This window comes from Wyeomyia smithii, chromosome 3, assembly GCF_029784165.1.
Source record: "Wyeomyia smithii strain HCP4-BCI-WySm-NY-G18 chromosome 3, ASM2978416v1, whole genome shotgun sequence".
Lineage (NCBI taxonomy): Eukaryota > Metazoa > Arthropoda > Insecta > Diptera > Culicidae > Wyeomyia > Wyeomyia smithii.
In genome coordinates, this window is record NC_073696.1 from 132,574,037 (window position 1) to 132,595,459 (window position 21,423).

A 21,423-nucleotide genomic window follows, 5' to 3' on the forward strand; every position below is an offset into this window, starting at 1 on the left:
CAACTCCCTAAAGGTGAGCAAGGCACCGGGACCGGATGGAATCCCGAACTTGGCCATCAGGACGGCCATGAAAGTGGCCCCCGATCTATTTCGAGCAGTCATGCAGAAGTGCCTGGATGACTGCCTCTTTCCGGACAGGTGGAAGCGACAGAGATTGGTGCTGTTGCCGAAGGCTGGGAAACCGCCAGGGGACCCATCGGCATACAGACCTATCTGTCTGCTGGACACTACGGGCAAGGTGCTTGAGAGGATTATCCTCAACAGACTGGTGAAGTACACAGAGGGTGTAAACGGTCTGGCAAGTAACCAGTTCGGCTCCCGGAAAGGTAGATCCACGCTGGATGCTATTCTCTCTGTCACCAAGACGGCAGAGGTAGCACTCCAGCGTAAGAGTTGGGGCATTCGGGACTCCATAGCGCTCGCGCTTAGGATCATCCACGTACCGGTGTCGTTGTACAAGGGGTATACGAGGCACCAGAAGGTCATTCTCGATGATCAGATGGCAGCAGGAATGGTCCAATTCCGCAAAGGGTAGATGGACGCATCGACTTATTCCGGACGTATCCGGATGGGTCGGGAGGCGCCATGGAGAAGTTAACTTCCACTTGACACAGATTCTGTCAGGTCATGGTTGCTTCAGGCAGTATCTACACAGATTCGGGCATGCGGGGTCCCCCATGTGTCCCGAGTGCGCGGATGCGGAAGAAACTGCTGAGCATGTCTTTTCGTGTGCCCTCGTTTTGTGCATGCGCGGAGCGACATGATGGTAGTGAGCGGGCCAGACACCACTCCGGACAACCTAGTTCGGAGGATGTGTAAAGACCCAAACATTTGGAGGGCGGTTTGTACAGCCGCCTCTCAAATAGTTTTAGAACTGCAAAACAGGCGACAGGTTGACCACCGACACGCCAGTGTTAGCTAACGGCCAGTCTCCAGGTTAGTTAGCTAAGTTAGCAAAGAGATCTATAGAACCAAGAGGGTGCACAGAGCACAAAAGCCGCTCCCCGAAGCAATACCTAGCGGTGGTCCCGGGGAGTATTATGGGCTGGAGACTGGAGGGGTTTTAGTGGGTCCGGTCACTGATTCAAACCAACCCCACACTCCCTGAGGTTGGTCACCTCAGGGGTTTGGATGCAAATTTCCCCTCCACCTGAAACAAATAAAAAAAAAAAAAAAAAAATATATATATATATATATATATATATATATATATATTTATATATATATATATATATATATATATATATATATATATATATATATATATATATATATATATATATATATATATATATATATTTATTTATTTATATATATATATATATATATATATATATATATATATATATATATATATATATATATATATATATATATATATATATATATATATATATATATATATATATATATATATATATATATATATATATATATATATATATATATATATATATATATATATATATATATATATATATATATATATATTTGTACGCTTTTTTATATTATTGAATGTTTTTAGCTTTTTGTCGGAATTTGTTAATAATTTGGTTTGACATATTTTCTAATGTTTCTACCAGGGATGTTACGGATGTGATTTTTCAGACATCTGCAGATGCGGATGCGGATATGTGATTGCGGATGCAGATGTTGATGACGATGTCAATTTTCATGCGGATGCGGATACGGATGTTCCGCATTCGCTGATGCGGATATCCGTAACATCCCTTGTGTTATATTTTGCTTTTTTCCTATAACCATGCCCCTCCCCAGTGCAAAAGTTATTTGGGCGAGCAGTTAATACACTGGGGTCGCTTTTTACGCGGGTCGTTTTTATACGTTTTTTAACAGGATATTTTTTCAATAACGCGGCTTATTTCTACTCGATCCGGAAGATGATTCGTACGCGGTATCAAATAAGTTTAATATAAGTATATCTAATCTAATCTTTTAAATGCGGTAAAACCAACCGCGTAAAAAGCGACCCCAGTGTACACCAAGGAAAATTTTTCTGCAATATTTTATGAAGCGATATTTTTTTTCAATATCCGCATGGTATGATGCGGATGCCGATATGTGATTACGGATGCAGATGTTGGTGCGGATGTCAATTTTCATGCGGATGTTCCGCGGATGCGGATGCAGATATCCGTTACATCCCTAGTTTCTACATTAGTGAGCCTATGTAGCTCGTTCGTGCTAAACCAGGGAGAACGCTTCAAAATCATTTTCAAAAGTTTAGTCTGAATGGGACCATCCATTAATGATGTCACGCGTTTAGAGGGGGGAGGGGGTTTCAATTATTGTGACAGTTTGTGACATATGGGGGAGGGGGGTTAGCCTGAGTGTGACATCACATTTCAACTCAAAAAAAAATAAATAAATAAAAAAGTCACATACCTAATATCTAATTTTTTTTTCTCGTTAAAAACCATAATGTTAGTTAATTCTGTTTTACCGTGCATGTTCGTTTATGAATGACAGCGCAATTTCATTAATTTTTAGTTTCTCTTAATCCAATCAATATAAAAATTGTGACAAAACGTAAATAAAAATGCATGGCTATTGTAACATGTGGAGATTTGGATCGCGAATTGATTGAAGAAGAGGAACTAAAAATTGATGGTCTTTCAAAAATCAGCAATGATGCTGTAGTTACTGTCTCGGCTTTCTATGTCGTCGGTATGCGACTCCATCAGCAGCATGCTTGGACTAAGAACTAAACGCCTTTTCTAGTTATCTTTTATAATCTTCTTTTCCTTCGAGCTTCAGTTTTTCTTTCAGTAAAATCGTTCTTATTAAGAAAAAAAGCATTCCTAACAAATTTCTCGATTTTCAATCAATTATTACCAAAGAAGGGGGAGGGGGGTATAAAAACGTGACGTAACTTAGGGAGGGGGATCAAGGAAGTTGTGACAGCTTGTGACAAGGAGGAGGGGGGGAGTTAATTTTTTCCAAATTTTGTGTGACATCATTAATGGATTGTCCCAATCCTTTGAAGTATCGTCTTCCTGGTTGCAATGTGTAAACTTAAAACGGCGGTGGATATGACCTTATCCTCGATGGCGGTGGCGTAAACGAGCAACAAAAACAATATGCGGTGTCAGTGATTAAAATGAAACTTTGCAGCTTAAGAACTAACGGAATCAATTAAACTTCACTTTTTTTTGGTCACAAATCACTTTAGAAAATAGATGAGATACAACACATAGCAGACGAAGTTTGATGTTGAAAGAAAAACACAGATAAAAAGCTATTCGAAAAATGCTGAATGTAAAAAACAGATAAACCATTGACAGTGTTCAGGTTTGTTATTATATTAGTAATTAGATAAGTTGTGGAATGCCCAAGTGAAAATCCGAACTGTTCATCTGTAAAATTGGATTTTTGTAGATGCGCGACATCATTTTTTTAAATAATTCTCTCAAACCGTTTACTAAAGCAAACTGATTAGTCGATAACCTGAAACCTCAGCTGGTTTTTATATTTTTGCAAATTTTAATAACAGCTTTAATCTCATTTAGGTTAGTTTCAAATAATTCCGCTGGCAAAAACTTCGGGGTAGAAATTCGATTGGATTGACGAGTGACTACGTCTTTAACATTTAAATTTAAAACTATTGAGGAAGTCTTTGTTTGTTTGTTTGTTTTTTTGTTAACCCCCTCTCTACCATAAAACTTCAGAGCCCTATGGGTTTGTATGCAAAAAACCTCACGAAATATTTACCAATCATACTCGAAATGAATAAAAATATTCTTGAACAGTTAGAATATTGTTCAACAATATATTTATGCATTTTGAGTAGCATTGATAAATATTTCAAAAAGTTTTTCGCATTCAAACCTGTGGTGCCCTAGAGTAACTATGGTAAAGAGAGGGTTAATTAGTTACAAGACAATGATTATCATTTCTGATTACTGGAACATGACAATGGCGAAAGTCGAGTTTCCTCAAGCGATGTTAAAAGGTGTGTCAATAGTTCGAAAACAACTGTAGATTAAACTTGCTGAATAGGAAGTGCAAGAAACCAGAGGAAATACTACGAGGTATTTACACTTGGTGTTGTTGTGCCTGTAGTGCTTTTTGTGCAAACAACATTTAACAATTACAACGAAGTTAAAGTTTAAAAAGATTCATTTTTGTTTTTTTGCTTCACAAGTTTGTTTCATTCGTTAACAATTACATTCACTGCATTACGAAGACAGCTAATATAAGTATATTATTTTATTTGTAAAGTTAAAAATACAAAATATCTAACAATGTTGACAATGTAAAAAAAGATTCTGAACAGATCTTAGTAAATGGAAAAAAAATCATAAGCACTCGCCGGCTCTTACTCTTATTTAAATTAATATTTTTAGGAACTTACTCGTTCGATATTATGTCGGTCACGATTATTTAGTGAATATCTAAAATAAAAAATGCTTTCACCAGCGTGTTTTCTTCTAAGACATCAGTTTTTATTACGTTCTAGCAGCTGGATTAGAAATTGTTCAAGAAAAGAGGTTGTTTCAAACTTTTCGAAAAACCTTTACCTTCGAGACATCAAATCAATCTAGGTTCATGAGGGCAAACATAAATTAACCTATGTGGACAGGGAGACCCTGTCAATTTTTTTTTTTGATGTTGATACAGAAAATAACGCAGGGAATGGTTGGTGTCTATTTATGTTGTCCGTGCTAGGAATGCTCGCATATGATTGGTTCATTGTTCGCGTAAATTTGTAATTGACACTTTTCATCGAATTGTTATCCATTATCTGGTTATGCTGTTACTATCGTTTGAAATCTGACGCAACATTTCCAATTTTACAGAATGCATACCAGTATAGAAAACAAAGACGTAGTCCCACGTCAAAATCTTGACGTTCCACTTGTTTTTTGAAAAAACGCAGTAATTAGTATAAAATTTGCTCACTACTTGAAGACTTGTCAGCACCCGCCTATTTAAAATACTTATCAAAATATTCAAAAACACAGTCACAGTCATTGGAAACTCACTTGATATTTTAGTCACAAAAGTTACAGCATTGTCTAACCATTACGATCAATCAAAGAAATAGTTATCGGTTTCCGTTATACTCTACTAAATTTTAGTAGAGTATAACGGAAACCGATAACTATTTCTTTGATTGATCTCAATCACTCTGCTAAGACGCTCGTTATAGATTTTCTAGATTCAACCATTACGAACTTTTGGTTCCCTGCAAATCATACTTAAAAACTTTTTCTGCACAACAAAAGGTTTCCGCGGGTGATGGCATAGCATCAGCTGACATCTCTACTTTGATTGCAGTTTAACAATAGAACTGTAAATTTTAACCGATGAAACCATTTAATTCGGTTAGAGAACAGATCGATCTTCAATATGTAATGTGCAAAGTTTCAGCCAGATTAAAACTGGTCGATTAATATAGTTGCACTATTTCGCGTAAAATTGCACTTATGACTTACTATCCAAATTCGAATTTTCGGAGGTTCACGAGAAATGTAGCTAAACAAGAGTTATTTTGAATTGTAAACTCTAAAATATTATGTTAGTCTGGAGCAAATGTCCAAAAATCGTTTATTTTGAAAGACTTACCTTTCTTTAGAAATGGTGTTGATTCCAAGAATTTGTGAAGATGAATTATCCCTGTTGGCTTTCAATAAGTCATAGTTGAAATTATCTAGTAAACCCACGACTATTTTTATAAGTTGCTTTTGATATTCAATATTGTGTTTCATCTTGTTGAGGTATTGTTTCAGCAATGATTTATAACCTGGCCAAGGTTGAAGTCGACCTATTAGGATTACACATTTTGCGGCAGCCTCAGTAAGTTTTGCTTTCTTTTTATAAACATCATTACATAGATACGTCGAGACTATAGGAAGTACAAAATTAACAAGAGTGCGAATAGATGGTGGTTTTTCCAAAGTCTTCAGAATTTTACAAAATCGTTTCAAAGCACGCCGGTGGCGGTGAGATTGTAAGTGTGTCATGTTTTCGAAAAAATCTATCTCGCGATCCTTTTCGTTTGTAAAAGGGTGTAGATCAGCAAAAACAGAATGATAATCCGCACATTGGCGGCTGAATTGACCGATTAATTGAATACTTTCATATTTCACACTCCCATTTTTATCTTTCACGCCTCTGATTATTGCCGGCAGAACCACTCGTTCAATAAGGTATTGCACACTTTCCCTCTGATCTGAATTTGATTGCATTTTAATGCATTGGCTTACATTCGTTTGTAGAAACTGATTGGCACGGTCACGAATTGCCAAATCATGATCTGTTTTAAGATAATAAAAGCATTGATGAACAATCCAAATAGTCAGCTCTACTCTTATTGCGTCCTGTTCATTTGTCAGTTCATCCACCTTGCGAAATGCATTCAATCGACGATTAAAGTCTGGTTGATCCAACCAACGTTTATCCATTGCATTCATATCGTGAAGTATAGATGCGCATCGAGCGAGTTGTGGATCGTTACATTTTTCGACCAGCAGGTCAATCATTTGAAGGATACATTTACGAGCAACTAAAATGAAAGTTATTAAAAATTATCGATTATTTACGATTAATGTCGTTATAACAAAATATCAATAAAATATAATAATTCGAAACGCCTTCGATCGAATGTGGGTATTCACCGATATTCATTGAGACAAATATTTGTCGCATATTCGGTCGAAGATTGAAAAGTTAAATATTGAGAATAGGTTATGTTCCCATTTAATTCTACTACAAAAAATCGAATACCCTTTAATCGAATACCGTCCGCAGATACGTATTTCGGTTGCTACATGCAACCATCATCAGTGCTTATGTGGAAAAGTTATGTGGTCGAGTAAAGATTTAAAATATTTAGTTGAAAATTATTACAATTTCATGTTAGAAAACGTAAGATAATTCTATATCTATTTTCCCGAAAAGTACAATAATTGATCAAAATGGTTGTCCGACTTTTCCTAGAAAACCATTCCCCAGAAAATAAAGTGTCGAAGGATTTTCCCCAGAATGAACCATTCTCCAGAATACCAAATCCCAGAATATACTAGTTACCAGAATTCTAAACCCCTGAAAGTACTAGTTACCAGAAAACCGTTTCCCAGAATGCACCAATGCCCAGAAACTATTCTCCAGCATCACCGTATTGTTAACATTCTAAATTATTTGACATTTTTAATTAACACTTGCGTACCAAAAATATGAAATCTATATATGTTATACATATGAAAATATGAAAATTCTTTTACCTGCCATTCCGCAAGATCTAAATCGAATTTGATCGAACCTTTTTCAAATGATCACAAATTCATCATAGTTTTTGGGACATTAGGGGACATTTGTTCCGGATTTATCGAGGGGAACAGTGAGGTAAGTACCCTTCAAGAGACACAGGCTAAATTAAAAACGGTAGCGAAGCCTTGCTTCAACATATCAAGCTTTAGGTTTTTGCAAAACAACACTATTAACGATCGGTACTTCGCCACTTTGTTTTAATTCGAAAGTCAGGTTTCCCTCAGCGGTGCCAGTTCTGAATTGACTGTTTATCGATAACTGCAGCCCAAGCCGGGAAGCGTATGAACCCGGGCGCGGCGGGCGAGCGAGCGCATCGCACGCCTGCGCGAGGCGGATGAACGGGCGACTCACACCACCACACGGCCGGACGCCCCGGAGTGCGTTGAGGCAGAAGCGCCGGCAGGCACACGGCGCGACACCCGCGCGAAGCGGGAGCACGACCGCAGACCCGCGACCCGGCAGTCCCGTAGCCCGAGTCATCCGAGTCTTCGGAGCCAATCCTTATCCCGAAGTTACGGATCTAATTTGCCGACTTTCCTTACCTACATTGATCCATCGACTAGAGACTCTAAACCTTGGAGACTTTCTGCGGATTCGGTACAAGCTGTTGAGAGTTTGCGTGCCCCAGTCTTCGATTTTTAAGGTCCAAGAAGAGAATATCGACACAGCAATTTAATGCCATGCTCTACTAGCCTGTCCCACCATATCTCTCTATGAAAGACTTCTATGGCTAGTATGACTGTTAAACAGAAAAGAAAACTCTTCCGATATCTCTTGTTGGCTTCTCGAAGGAAAGGATTCATGTTGCCATGATTACAAAGGCGCTACCGTTTCCGGTGTGCATGTCAATGCAAACGTATACTCAACAGGCTCCGGAATTGTAACCGGGTATCCTTCCGCTCGTTTAATATATACTAGTGGATGTTGCATCAACCCAGGTAAACGAACGAACCTCTACAGAGGAAATTTCTGCAAGGGGGCTGCCCCCCATGTGAACTAGATTAACCGGATTAAGATTAGAAGGGGTCTTTAGATTTTTGGTCAAGGAGCCTCGGAAATCAATTCGCTACTGTGTTTTTGTGATCGACTTGTGATGTTCATTCAGCGAAAAACGATTACTAAAAGTTCTCTGATTTTTTAACTATGGCCTGGTGTCAAGCGCTTACTTATTTACTCCATGAATGTTGAAAACAAATGTTGACAACAAGTTGATTCAAATGATAGAATCGTTATACATTTCAGATATACAAAAGCTCAGTTTTAACAGATTTTCCATGTTTAAAAAATAAAAATGCATATTTCTTCGTTTTTGGATAACAGTTTTCTAGAACGGTATTTTCTGGGAAATAGTTTTCTGGGCATTGGTTCATTCCGGATAATAACTTTCTGGGGATTAGTACTTTCTGGGTAGCAGTTTTCTGGTGATTGCTACATTCTGGGATTTTGTTTTCTGGGGAAAAAGCTTCGGCGTTTTATTTTCTGGGGAATAGTTTCCGAGGAATTGTTATACAATCGATCAAAATTTTTATTGTAATATTGTAGTTTTTAGTTGATTGATAATGATTTTCTACCCTACTACTCATTCAGAGTTTACTAAATTACTGTTATTTGAAGATTTCTTACCTAGATCATTCACACGCTCTAACAGTAACCCGATTTTGCGCATATGTTTTTCTGGACGCGATACCAATTTCAACATTTTAAGAAGTACATGGTGCATCTCTCGTAACGTTTCGATATCAATATTTGGATGTAAACTTTTTTGTATTGTCATTGGAAACAACATGTCTGTTAGAGTATCGCATAAAATGTCCTCGCGGGTGCATTCAGATACACAAGATAGTATATTAAGTAAATCTTTAGAAATCGACTTGTTTTGTTTTAATACTTTTTGAATATAACGTAAAATATTTACAAAGTAAGAAGATAGCAATAAACAGCCAGGGTTTCGCTTTTTATTCATATCTTTATGTGCCGAAATAAGCGTGTTTTTGGTTGGTAGCTCATAACTGTTTTCATTATCCGTTAATTCCAAAGATAGCATATTATTTATCATCTTACAAATTTCTCGACAAACTATATCACTGGCCTTTCCACTTGACAAAAGGCTTATTACTTTCTCAAGAGGTGTGTAACTTGCTTCTGAAGATTTCACCAATAAAGGAAAGTATCGGAGGGATTTGCTCCAAATCGAAAACAGTTTTAGTAGTGGAGTTGGAGAATGAATACAGTCATTTTCTAATTTATTCAGCTGAGGCCACACATAGATAGAAAAAACAGCCTGGATTTCCTCTTCAGACCAATGATAATTATCAAAATGGTCAAAAAGTTTAACCATATTAAGCGTTGCTTGCGATTTCAGATGTTTCACTAGAGAATGTTCCATTTGCAAAAGTGTTGTATCCATGCAAAATTTAATGTGTAGTAAATACCGCACAAAGCTTTCATTTTTGACAGCAGCGAATTCATCGAAAATATTGTCAATTAGCAAAATCAACGCTTGCAAACGATGGATAGAAAAACTTTCGACTTTTGGGTTTTTAGTCACGATAAACGTATATGTTTCCAAAGCATGTGCCATTAGACATTTTTCATAACAAGCAAATGACATATTCATAAATAACTTAATTTCGTTTTCACGGAAATTTCCTATGAATCTGATAATCAGCTTTTTCAGCTCTGGAGAAGTTGTCTTTTGGATCATTTTAGTGTGTAATATTTTCATTACCATTGGTATGACCTGAAATAAATGAAAGAAATTAATTTTGATCAAAGTAACAATTCTATTGTACAAAAACGAAAATGTGATTAAAGGAAGAAAAAATCTAATTTATGTTGGAAGGTTTCAACGATTTGTGATTAATGATATTGAGATTTTGCAACATTATGGGTCGCAGAAGAGTTCAATTTGATCAGACTATGATGATTTGACTTGAACTAGTCAATTAGTAACTTACCTCTACTCGGTGTTCATCCTGTACTATACATCGAAGTTCATTTCCTTCACTCGCACTCTTCGTGAAGAAAACGGCGATTTCCTGCTTGAAGCTTTTATTACAATTCAACCGATAAAGGGTTTCCTTATACGGTATAAAAGCAGGATTTTCATAAGTAAAGATGCAACTAAGTGCTAAGCGCTGTACTTCGGAATTACGATGACATAAAAACTCCATGAAAGTCTCATACAATTGCTGAGATTTGAAAATGGTTCCAGGATTACGAACGCCGGAAAATATATTTAAATAAGCGATTATTATCTTTAGTAAAGCTTTCGATGTATCCTCGTTTGTTTTGTCAGCAGTTTTCTTTGTTCGATATTCCTTATCCATAAAACGAAAGAATGATTCTACAATATCTCGATTTTTGGCCTCAAATATTCTGTTGAATTTTGCCAAATTATTGAGTAATTGGATTCGATAATTTACATAGTCAATTTTTTTGTAGTCATCGCTTTGTAATTCTTGATTATTAGTTTTGTGCATTTTTTCATTCACTTCTAAAGTCGAGTTATCACTTACAACGTTCAAAGTACAGTTTAGTTGTTGTTTGTAAACATGCCAAAAATCGGTTATACTGAATCCGTCAGCATAAGTTTGAAGGACTTCACTGGCTGGTTTCCAAAGTAAATTGAAATTGATTGATAATAGAGATATTACAGTGCGCATGGCGTCTACCCGAAACTCTGGTTTCTTAATGCATTGTAACAAACTTGCATTAAATTCAAGTTTTTTCAACAACATCACATGCTTTCTATAATTATGAATATCTGGTTCAACGCTTTCAATACTATACAACACATCGAACAATGTCTCGCTTCCGGTGTTCAGAAAAATACTTGCGCCCCTGAACAGCGTGAAACTGTGTGTAACTAGCAACCTCGTACGAGAATGCTCTGAGGCCAGAAATTCACACAGATGAGCATGAACAACGTTAAATAACTCGTCATTTAGTAAATCAGATTCTGTGTAACTAATTTGAACCAAACACATATTGACTATGTTAATTAATGGCTCTTTCTTCCTACTATTAATTACAGGCAGCAAGCGCTTAACAGTCTCTACATACAAATGTATCTCCGGGTAATTTATATGAACGAGAGTTTCAATCAAAACACTTAGTACAGGGATATAACAGTCTTCCATATCAGTTTCAATTGTAGTTAAGGTACGGTACACTTCCTCTTCCAGCCTATGCAAAATCTTGTTATCAATTTCGAAATCCTTTAGATGAGGTAGTAAAACTATGCAGGCTATGAATTCATCTCGGTTTTCGACTTGCTGACCTCCTGGAATATATAAAAAATAATTTCTCAAAATGATGGAACTGTTATTTTTTAGTAAATTAGGGCCTGGAAATAACTAAACGATGAGCTGTTTTTTAAACGACTGAAATCCATGAACATATTACAAAACACCAATATCTCATATGACTGCATTTTAAAATCTAAAAGTGCAAACCAAAGTGAACTATTAACAAAACAAACACAGCGCGTGTAACTTCAGGAGTAACAGGACATATGGTCGGTGTTAAGTCAGACCGGACCAAGTCGCAAAATTGGAAAAAACAAGTTATTGATAGCATTGAATCAAGATTTACTTAAGCTACATCACACAACAACCAGAGTTGATTTATCTCTCAAATAGCAAAACTAATGGCACATTTTTTTCTAAATGATCAAAGAAAAGCAATCATAGTGTGCAGTCAGAACGAACCAAGTGTTAAGTTATTGGCAACTACAACCCAGTCAGATGTTGGTAAAAATCAGCAAATAGACGAATATTCAAACGATTTTTTGAATTTATCACGCTTTATAGTATTCAGACAGAGTGGATCATGTGCCAAGCAGAAAAAAGTTGTAATCACCGGAATTATTTGCATTGGTTTGAAGTCAGCATAAGTTGATTTCAAAGCTGCCAGGCACCTTATAAAAAGTTCCAGAGCCCGTTAGCCAAACGAGCATACTTTATCAGTAAAAATGAACCAACTCATTACATATCATCCTTTTGTTCAGTCAGAGTGGACCAATTTCACCTAGTCAGTTATGTTACCGGTCATTGTCGAATTCATAACGCTGTTTTTCTTAATTGTCACTTTACATGATACAGTAAAAGAGTAACTCCAGCTCATAATACCAAAATTATGCGGAAATATGGAAATCTTCAAAATTCACAGAGTAGTAAACTTCAAACTCATTTTTCTCGAAATAACCAAAACGTCACTTGGTCCGATCTGATTTACCACCGACCAATTGGGATCGATATCGTACCATGATCGAAGAAAGCTTGAATTGTGATATTGTTCTAAAAAACAGTGCTGGCATTGACGGGGCATTGGATGATTTGTGCAGTTTAATACTCAATGCCCGAAACCTACCAGTTCCTAAGGCTAGGGAGCAATATCATTTCAAATGACCTGGAAATACGCGAAAATTTAATCGACCATTTTTGCACACGTATTTGGCTTAGCATACTGAGTATTTTTCACAGATGGAGAGATTTTTTATTTTACGAACTAATTTCATTTTTTGTCGTATGACTTACATTTTAAGTTTAGTAAAGCGGGCAATGTATGCAGTTTGCGAGGATGCGTAAATTTTCGCATCCTCGCAAACTGCATACATTGCCCGCTTTACTAAACTTAGAGATTTTTTACACCCATGAGTTACATTCTAAAAGGGCGTATGCCTTTTGGCATAGGTTTTATTCGAAGAACTGTAGCCCAGAAACCGTTGGTTGTATAGAAAAACTGTCTGAAAATGAATTGTAGGGAATTAAAAATGCGTCATAAAAAAATATACACTGCACAAAAATAAATTCTGACCAGAAAAATTGAAAATAAACATTAAATTTCAATTAAAAAAATTATTTTTTTTAAATTTTTTTGTTTAAAGAAACTTGGCGTTAATACGCAACTTTTAAAAAAAGTCCCGGATGGAGAAATGGAAAATTTTTTTTTATGGTAGATTAATTTTTTTTATAAAAATTCTAATTCAAACATTTTTCAAAATATTTGTATTCTGATGATTTTAAAAGATGCAGAGAGTCATTCTTAATGAAAAAGCTCTTGGTAGTTAACCTTCTAAAGGCATCGGTTTTGAGTTATTTTGAATTCAAGCTCGAAAAATTAATAAAATTTAGGAAAATACACGTTTTTCTCAATTTGTCCGTGGTTCTCTAGCAAAAACCATACGTTCATTGAAATGCTTGATCAAAAATATACAATTTATTCTTTGACAACAAAAAGATTGGGCGAACGGTTCTCAAGAAAAGAGTTCTGAGAAATCACACACTATAACAACTTCACCATCTTTCAAATTATTTTTTGCTTCTCTCATGTAAGTCGACTGTTGACTTTTTATGTGATCGTGGGTTATCAACTTTTCTATCTTTTCACAAAAATAAGATACAAATTCATCAATTGGTTTCACAAATGTCTCTATATTACATCGATCTGTTGCAATCCACTGTTCGAAAGGTATTTCTCTCACACAACGTTCCTCAAGTTCTTTGAAAAAACTGTTTTCAAAATCTAAACGGCTTGGGCAATGTTCACATTTGCGGGGATAACAATATTTGGATCGTGTAGTTGAGCTACATTATAGTTGTTCAAAGTAAAATTTAGAATCATTTTGGAATGAATATTTCTTTAGACTGTGTATCATCAATTCAGTATTCTCGTGATCAGTACAAACACAAATATTATGAGATCCTGAGCTTCCAAGTAGTTTACAATGCTTAGGTTTCAAAGCTCTAAAAGAAGTCAACCCAATATCAGTTTTGCTGATATCTTTAAAATAAACATAAGCCTCACGAATTGAATTCATTGAGTCGCTTTTGCACATGCTGTCGCTTACCATCTTTTCTCACTGAAACGTAGTCCCTTTGCCCTGGCATGGCTCTACTGACCTGGTCACTGTCATAAAACTACAATACCTCGTTTTTTACTTCCAGGGGCAATCCATGTCCAATCCTCACGTCAGGAATAGCCAATATTCCACTAACCTCTGATATGCGCCAAGCCTGTTTCACAATGTATTCAGTTGTTTCAAACTGTTCTGTTATCGTTTGTTGGTTTCGAGATTTCGGTAGAACCGAAAGTATTCTTACTTCATCTTCTCTCGAGCATTCGGGCGCAGTAATTTTTTCTTTTAACAGCAAAATCATCTCGTCAAAGTCTCTCGCTTTACGTTTCAATAAATCCAGGTCTTCTTCAACATCAAAATCGAAAATGTTTTTTCTTATACCGTCAGTAATGTTCAGTTACTTTTTTTAGGATATTTTTCCTGATTGAGCTTTGCCAGTGATATTGGTGAAACGTTGATTCCAGCTAGGCCTTTGTTGAATAACTCAATTTTCTGAGTTCTGGAGTATTCTTTTTGAATGCTTTCATGAGAATATGATGATATGATTGATGGTATCTCCGCCGATTCGTACAGATGCAGAAGGTTGCAACTCCGTCGGTAGAATGTTTCTTCCACATCCTGATGTTGATGGTTCCATGAATGAATTCTGTGGATGCTCTTCGAGATCAAATTCATCTTTCACTTCGATACATATAATCTACACGAATCACAAATTGATAAAGACGTATTGAAATGAGCTTGACAATTCAATATTCTTAATTTTGCAATAACGTTTTCGTTCAATTTGCGTAAGCTTGATGACTAGAACAAGATACCTGACTCTTGCAGAATTCATCGGACATGATTGTCGCTGCGCGTGACCGAAAGTCGAACTGATGTATACTTAACGTCAAAATCTACTGACGACAAGGCCAAGACATTACTGCTGAAAGGTGAAACAATTTTTTCAGTATCCATGTGGACGACTGAACGGTGCTGCCATCCGAAAAATGATAATAATGTGTAGGTACGAATGTTTAGTTCTCAAACATGAAACTTTCCGGAAGAATCAAGAATAATCGGCGCATCATTTAAAATTGAGCGTACCATCAGAAATTCCTGATAACCGTCATGATACTCTCTACAGTCAAGTTTTCCACTCATGCCGAGGTTAATAAAGCAAAAATCGGGTGCCCCGGTGAACCTGACTATATGCACAATGGTGCTGAAACCTGGCTTGCGACATATTCAACTTCAAGTTTCGGTAGAATGGGACCTAAAATTCACACTTTTCTTTCGTACTTTGAATGTGAAAAAATATGGCAACAGCATTAAGTGCAAAATATGACAATATCATTAATCTGCATGTTATCTTAAGCGTCGAGCTGACCAAACTGCTACACCTTCTTCATATACAATCTTGAACAGCTCAACGATCGACGACGGACTATGCACGATAAATCGGTTTTGCTCATAGTGACAATTTTATGAGAATTTAAGTCATCAGATAGCAGCACTAACCGTCGGAAATCGGTCGTATTCAAAATGTATGAAAAATATGGAAGTTAGGTATCTTGTTCTAGTTATCTTTGTTGATGAACACCGATGATCAGGAAAGGGTTTACAGCACTTGGGTTTGGTGTATTCCATTTTCACTTTATTCATTTTCACAAAATGCAAACTGTTACTAACACTTCTAGAGAAGTGCAATCGTATTTATAAGCGAAAACAGATATTATAGGATATTGGTAGCGTACTTTAGAAACAGTTATTATTAGTAAACAAGTAGGTAGTGTTGCACGACAAACATATTTTTTCATAAAACATTCGGCAAGGGAGAACGTGTAGGTAGGCTAAGGTACAGCGCTTGAGTTATTTATCCAATCATCTTGTTGTCAAAGAATGAATTGTATATTTTTGATCAAGCATTCCAATGAACGTATGGTTTTTGCTGGAGAACCACGGACAAATCAAGAAAAACGTGTATTTTCCTAAATTTTATTAATTTTTCGAGCTTAAATTAGAAATAACACAAAAACCGATGCCTTAAGAATGTTAACTACCAAGACTTTTTTGATTCAAAATGACTTTGCATCTTTTAAAATCATCAGAATACAAATATTTTGAAAAATGTTTGAATTAAAATTTTTATTAAAAAATTATCTACCATAAAATAATTATTTTCCATTTCTCCATCCTGGACTTATTTTTAAAAGTTGCGTATCAACGCCAAGTTTCTTCAAACAAAAAAATTTATAAAAAAATCAATTATTTTTTTTTTAAATGAAATTTAATGTTTATTTTTAAATTTTTTTGGTCTTTTTTGTCTTTCAAAAAAAAATATACACTCTAAAAACAAATTATTAATTTTTTGGAAAAAAAATTAAAAGAAAGTTAAAAATTAATTATCCAAAACAGCCCATTTAAAAAAACTGATTTTTTTATAAAAACTACGAAAGATTTCCTGAACAACGAAACAGAGAGAACAGAAAAAAAAGTTATAATTTTTCACATCACATTTTTTTTTGGAAGAACAAAGTTATTTACAACTTTGCCAGATACACTGTGCCAATCAAATAAACCATTTTGACTGTAGAAATATTCTTAATTCCTCAGAGAGTGCTCTATTGGAAATTAAAAATCTGTTTTCAGTCGAAACGGTTTGTTTGTTTGGCATAGTGTCTTCGGCAAAGTTGTTGATAATACTTTGTCCTTCCATAAGAAAAATATGCCTCAAAAAAATAATTGAAAAACAAATCGATTTCTTTTAAAACGACTAAAAAAAATCATTCCGTTACGAACGCTTGGCAACAACGGACGCATTGAGTGGTTGTCTCGCTATAAAACCGCTACTGTATAGAAGAAGTCGAAGAAAGCATTGCTTACTCGGTCGCGTTTCAAAAAGTGCGAAGCTGTGTCGCTGCGGAGCTGCCCGTTCCAGCCCCGAAAGACTCGGTGATTGTGCTATTTAAGACAACAAAGAAGAAGAGGTACGTGATTCTTTGCCACTGTACTGTTGCGCTAGTTTGAGCGCAATGGATGTGGATCCCTTAGTCCCCGACCCCCCGTCCCCAAACCCATCAGACCCTGTCCCTGCTGTTCACTCCCCCTCTGTCCCTGCTTTAGTCAATCCTCGTCCCAGGCTTTACCCAGACGGATCAACGGGACCACTGGTCCTTTACATCAGGCCCAAACCAGGAGGAAAATCGCTGAATACGGCCGTGACAGAAATTTCTAAGGTCAGACCAAACAAGCTCCGTGTTGTGGTCAATGATCTGGCTCAGGCCAACGATATAGCTTGCTCCGAGCTCTTTACACGCGAGTATCGCGTGTATGTACCCGCACGAGACGTGGAGATCGACGGTGTAATAACCGAGTCTGCCTGTCGAGTGTATTCTGGAAAGCGGCACCGGTTGCTTCAAGAATTCCAATACTGAAGCGAAGATATTGGACTGTAAGCAATTACGGTCTATGTCGCTCGTCAACGGTAAAAAAGTATACAATCCGTCAGACTCGTTTCGCGGTACGTTTGCCGGATCTGCTCTCCCTAGCCACATCTCGATTAACCGGGTTCGTCTGCCTGTGCGTTTGTATGTGCCCCGTGTTATGAATTGCACCAATTGCAAGCAGTTAGGTCATACAGCTGCCTACTGCTGCAAGAAGGCACGGTGTGGCAAGTGTGGGGAGACTCGTGCGGAAGATTCTTGCAGTGTAAACGCTGAAAAGTGTATTCACTGCGGGGAAAATCTGCATGAGCTTTCCACATGCCCGGTGTACATGCAACGCAGAGATAAAATCAAACGGTCTCTTAAGGAGCGCTTAGACCATTGGGTCGAATCAAATGGTCTACTATCAGATACTCAGTTTGGCTTCCGCCGTGCCAAAGGGACGAATGATTGTCTTGCGTTGCCTTCAACAGATATTCAGCTGGCGTATGCTCGCAATGAACAAATGGCGTCAGCGTTCTTGGATATTAAGGGGGCTTTTGATTCCGTTTTAATTGACATTCTTTCGGTAAACTTCACCGACAAGAATTTTCACCAATTTTAAACAATTTTTTGCATAATTTGTTGTCCGAAAAGTATATGCATTTTACGCATGGCGATTTGACAACTTTTCGCATTAGCTACACGGGTCTTCCCCAGGGCTCATATCCAAACGCGCAGTGAACAAGTCACTATTGTTGATGGCCATTCGAAACCATCCGTTAATCTATATTTATACAGTCCACTTAGTCGCCGAAGGCCGGTCCGTGAGTGAAAGAACATTTTCGGGATCGGTAAAAAATTACCTTCTTTACAATTTTTATGTGAATGACATCAACGAATGTCTGGCAAATTCATGCACGATAAGATAACTTGTGTGTCATTCCGCGTCGAACACTCGACAGAAACGGACGTGCAAAGTGGTCGTTCTATTACAATCCGGTCCGTGTGTACGAATAGCCAAACAAAAGAGTGTATTATTCGCGCTAAAGGCCAACTAGATTGTGAGTTGTGTCGCTACGTTCTGTACCCGGCTCGCAACTTTGGCTGTATTGGTGCAAAATACCAGCTGCAGTTTTGATCTGTGCACAGTGAATAGATCTTTCTAATTCAAGGCCATCATTTGACAGTCGAGTCGTGTCGCTGTGCTGAGTGATCTCACACCCGGCTCACTGCTGGTGGCTGTATTGGTGCTGCTGTACTGGTGCTGCTGGCTGCTTTGGTTGCAGCTTCGAACGATCGGACAACCACTGCTGGAAAGAAGAAGTAAATAGGTACGTGTTCTTGTCGGCGCTAGTGCGCTAGTGCACTACATTTAGCGCGATGGATATAGATCCCTCGCCTCCCGTGCCACCATCCCCGAGCCCCCCTGACCCTGACCCTTCTGTTACCCCCTCCCCTGTTCATTCTCCAGTCCCCCCTCGCCCCAGGCTTTACCCGGACGGATCTCAACAGGGCAGCTATACTGTTTATTTTCGTCCAAAGGCAGGAGTGAATTCAAAGCGATTAAACATACTGCAAATTTCTAAAGACCTGACGAAGGGGTACAGGGCCGTGGCCGAAATTTCCAAGGTCCGACCTAACAAGCTCCGTGTCGTGGTCAGTGATCTGACACAGGCCAATGCTATCGCTTGCTCTGAGCTCTTCACACGCGAGTATCGCGTTTACATACCCGCACGAGACGTGGAGATCGACGGTGTCATAACCGATTCCAGTCTGTCTGTCGAGTGTATCCTAAAATGCGCAACCGGTTGCTTCAAAAATACCGAAACACAGGCGAAGATTTTGGATTGTAAGCAATTGCGGTCCATGCCTCTCGTCGGCGGTAAAAAAGTTTACACTCCGTCAGACTCGTTTCGCGTTACGTTTGCCGGATCTGCACTCCCTAGCCACGTCTCGATCGACCGGGTTCGTCTGCCTGTGCGATTGTATGTACCCCGTGTTATGAATTGCACCAATTGCAAGCAGTTAGGCCACACAGCCGCCTACTGCTGCAATAAGGCACGATGTAGCAAGTGTGGGGAGACTCATGCGGAAGATTCTTGCAGTGTTAATGCTGAAAAATGTATTCACTGTGGGGAAAACCAGCATGAGCTCTCCACATGCCCGGTGTACATGCAGCGCAGAGATAAAATCAAGCGGTCACTTAAGGAGCGTTCAAAGCGTTCTTATGCTGAGATGCTGAAGAAGACCGTGACCACTTCTACCATAACATCGAACCCCTTTGATCTGTTGTCCTCTGATGAAACCGATTCTGACGATTCATCAGCGGGAATATCATATGCCAATCCTGGGGAGTCTAGGAAGAGGAAATTGAAAATTTCAATGTACCCGATCCAATTAAAATTTTTCTTACAGCATTCCTCCCAACAGTTAGATAATTTTTGAAGCAGTTGACTGCCCAATGGCCCCTCCTTGCAGCGATTGTATCCTTCGATGCCTAATTCAACTGCGTATATGAAGGATTCTATCTCTGTCTTACAGTGGAATTGTAGAAGTATTTCACCAAAAATTGATTCGTTTAAAGTTTTGATAAATAAAAACAAATGCGATGCATTTTCCCTTTGTGAAACTTGGCTTACTTCAAATATTGATCTCAACTTCCATGATTTTAATATTATTCGCCTTGATCGAGACACCCCATATGGAGGAGTACTTTTAGGGATTAAAAAGTGCTATTCTTTCTATCGTATTAACCTCCCCTCGATTCCAGGCATCGAAGTTGTCGCATGTCAAATGACAATACAAGGTGAAGAGCTTTGTATTGCCTCAATATATATTCCTCCCAGAGCACAGGTTGGGCAACGGCTGCTCTTTGATTTAATAGAACTTCTTCCCTCGCCACGTTTGATTTTGGGAGACTTCAACTCTCATGGTGTGGCTTGGGGTTCCCCTTACAATGATAACCGCTCCTCTTTAATCTATAACCTTTGCGATGACTTCGACATGACTATTTTAAATAACGGTGAAATGACACGTATCCCGAAGCCTCCAGCGCGCCCAAGCGCTTTGGGTCTATCCTTATGTTCGACGTCGCTACGGTTGGATTGCACATGGAAGGTAATCCTCGATCCTCACGGTAGCGACCATCTGCCTATTCTTATTTCAATTACTAACGGTTCAACTCGCATGCGACCAATTGACATTCCGTATGACCTCACACGGAATGTCGATTGGAAGTTATACGAGGAAATGATTTCAAAAGCGGTCGAGTCGATTCAACATCATCCACCACTTGAAGAATACAACCTCCTCGCGGGCTTGATTCTCGACGCCGCGTTGCAAGCCCAAACGAAGAAATATCCCGGCGTAACGATCAAAGAACGGCCTCCCACTCCGTGGTGGGACCAAGAGTGCTCCGATGTCTACACGCAAAGATCCGACGCGTTTTTGGCCTTCCAGAAAGGAGGTATACCCGACGACTATATACGGTATTCGGAGCTTAATACCAAGCTTAAAAGCCTGGCTAAAGCAAAGAAACGCGGATATTGGCGTCGGTTCGTGAACGAGACGTCGAGGGAGACATCAATGAGCACTCTTTGGAACACAGCCCGAAGAATGCGGAATCGCGTAACGGTCAACGAAAGCGAGGAGTCTTCAAGTCGGTGGATATTTGATTTTGCCAGGGAAGTATGTCCGGACTCTGTTCCTGCGCAAAACTTTGTTCGCGATACGTCTCCGGGTCACGACGCGATAGAATCACCTTTTACGATGGCAGAATTTTCAGTTGCCCTCCTGTCCTGTAACAATAACGCGCCTGGGTTAGATAGAATCAAATTCAACTTGTTGAAGAATCTACTCGGCAAT

The 21,423-nt window shown here is 38.2% G+C and overlaps 1 protein-coding gene across 3 annotated transcripts in view; it reads right to left on the reverse strand.

Moving 5' to 3' along the window:
* LOC129727018 (small subunit processome component 20 homolog) overlaps positions 1 to 21,423 on the reverse strand; it is a 105,606-nt gene that overhangs the window by 79,370 nt on the left and 4,813 nt on the right. For all 3 annotated transcript variants that reach the window (XM_055684380.1, XM_055684378.1, XM_055684379.1), the window contains exons 4-6: positions 10,248 to 11,575; positions 8,914 to 10,030; positions 5,587 to 6,526 (exon numbers count right to left, since the gene is read on the reverse strand). In XM_055684380.1, coding sequence (XP_055540355.1) covers positions 5,587 to 6,526; positions 8,914 to 10,030; positions 10,248 to 11,575 — 3,385 coding nt within the window. The remainder of the gene's footprint in view (positions 1 to 5,586; positions 6,527 to 8,913; positions 10,031 to 10,247; positions 11,576 to 21,423) is intronic.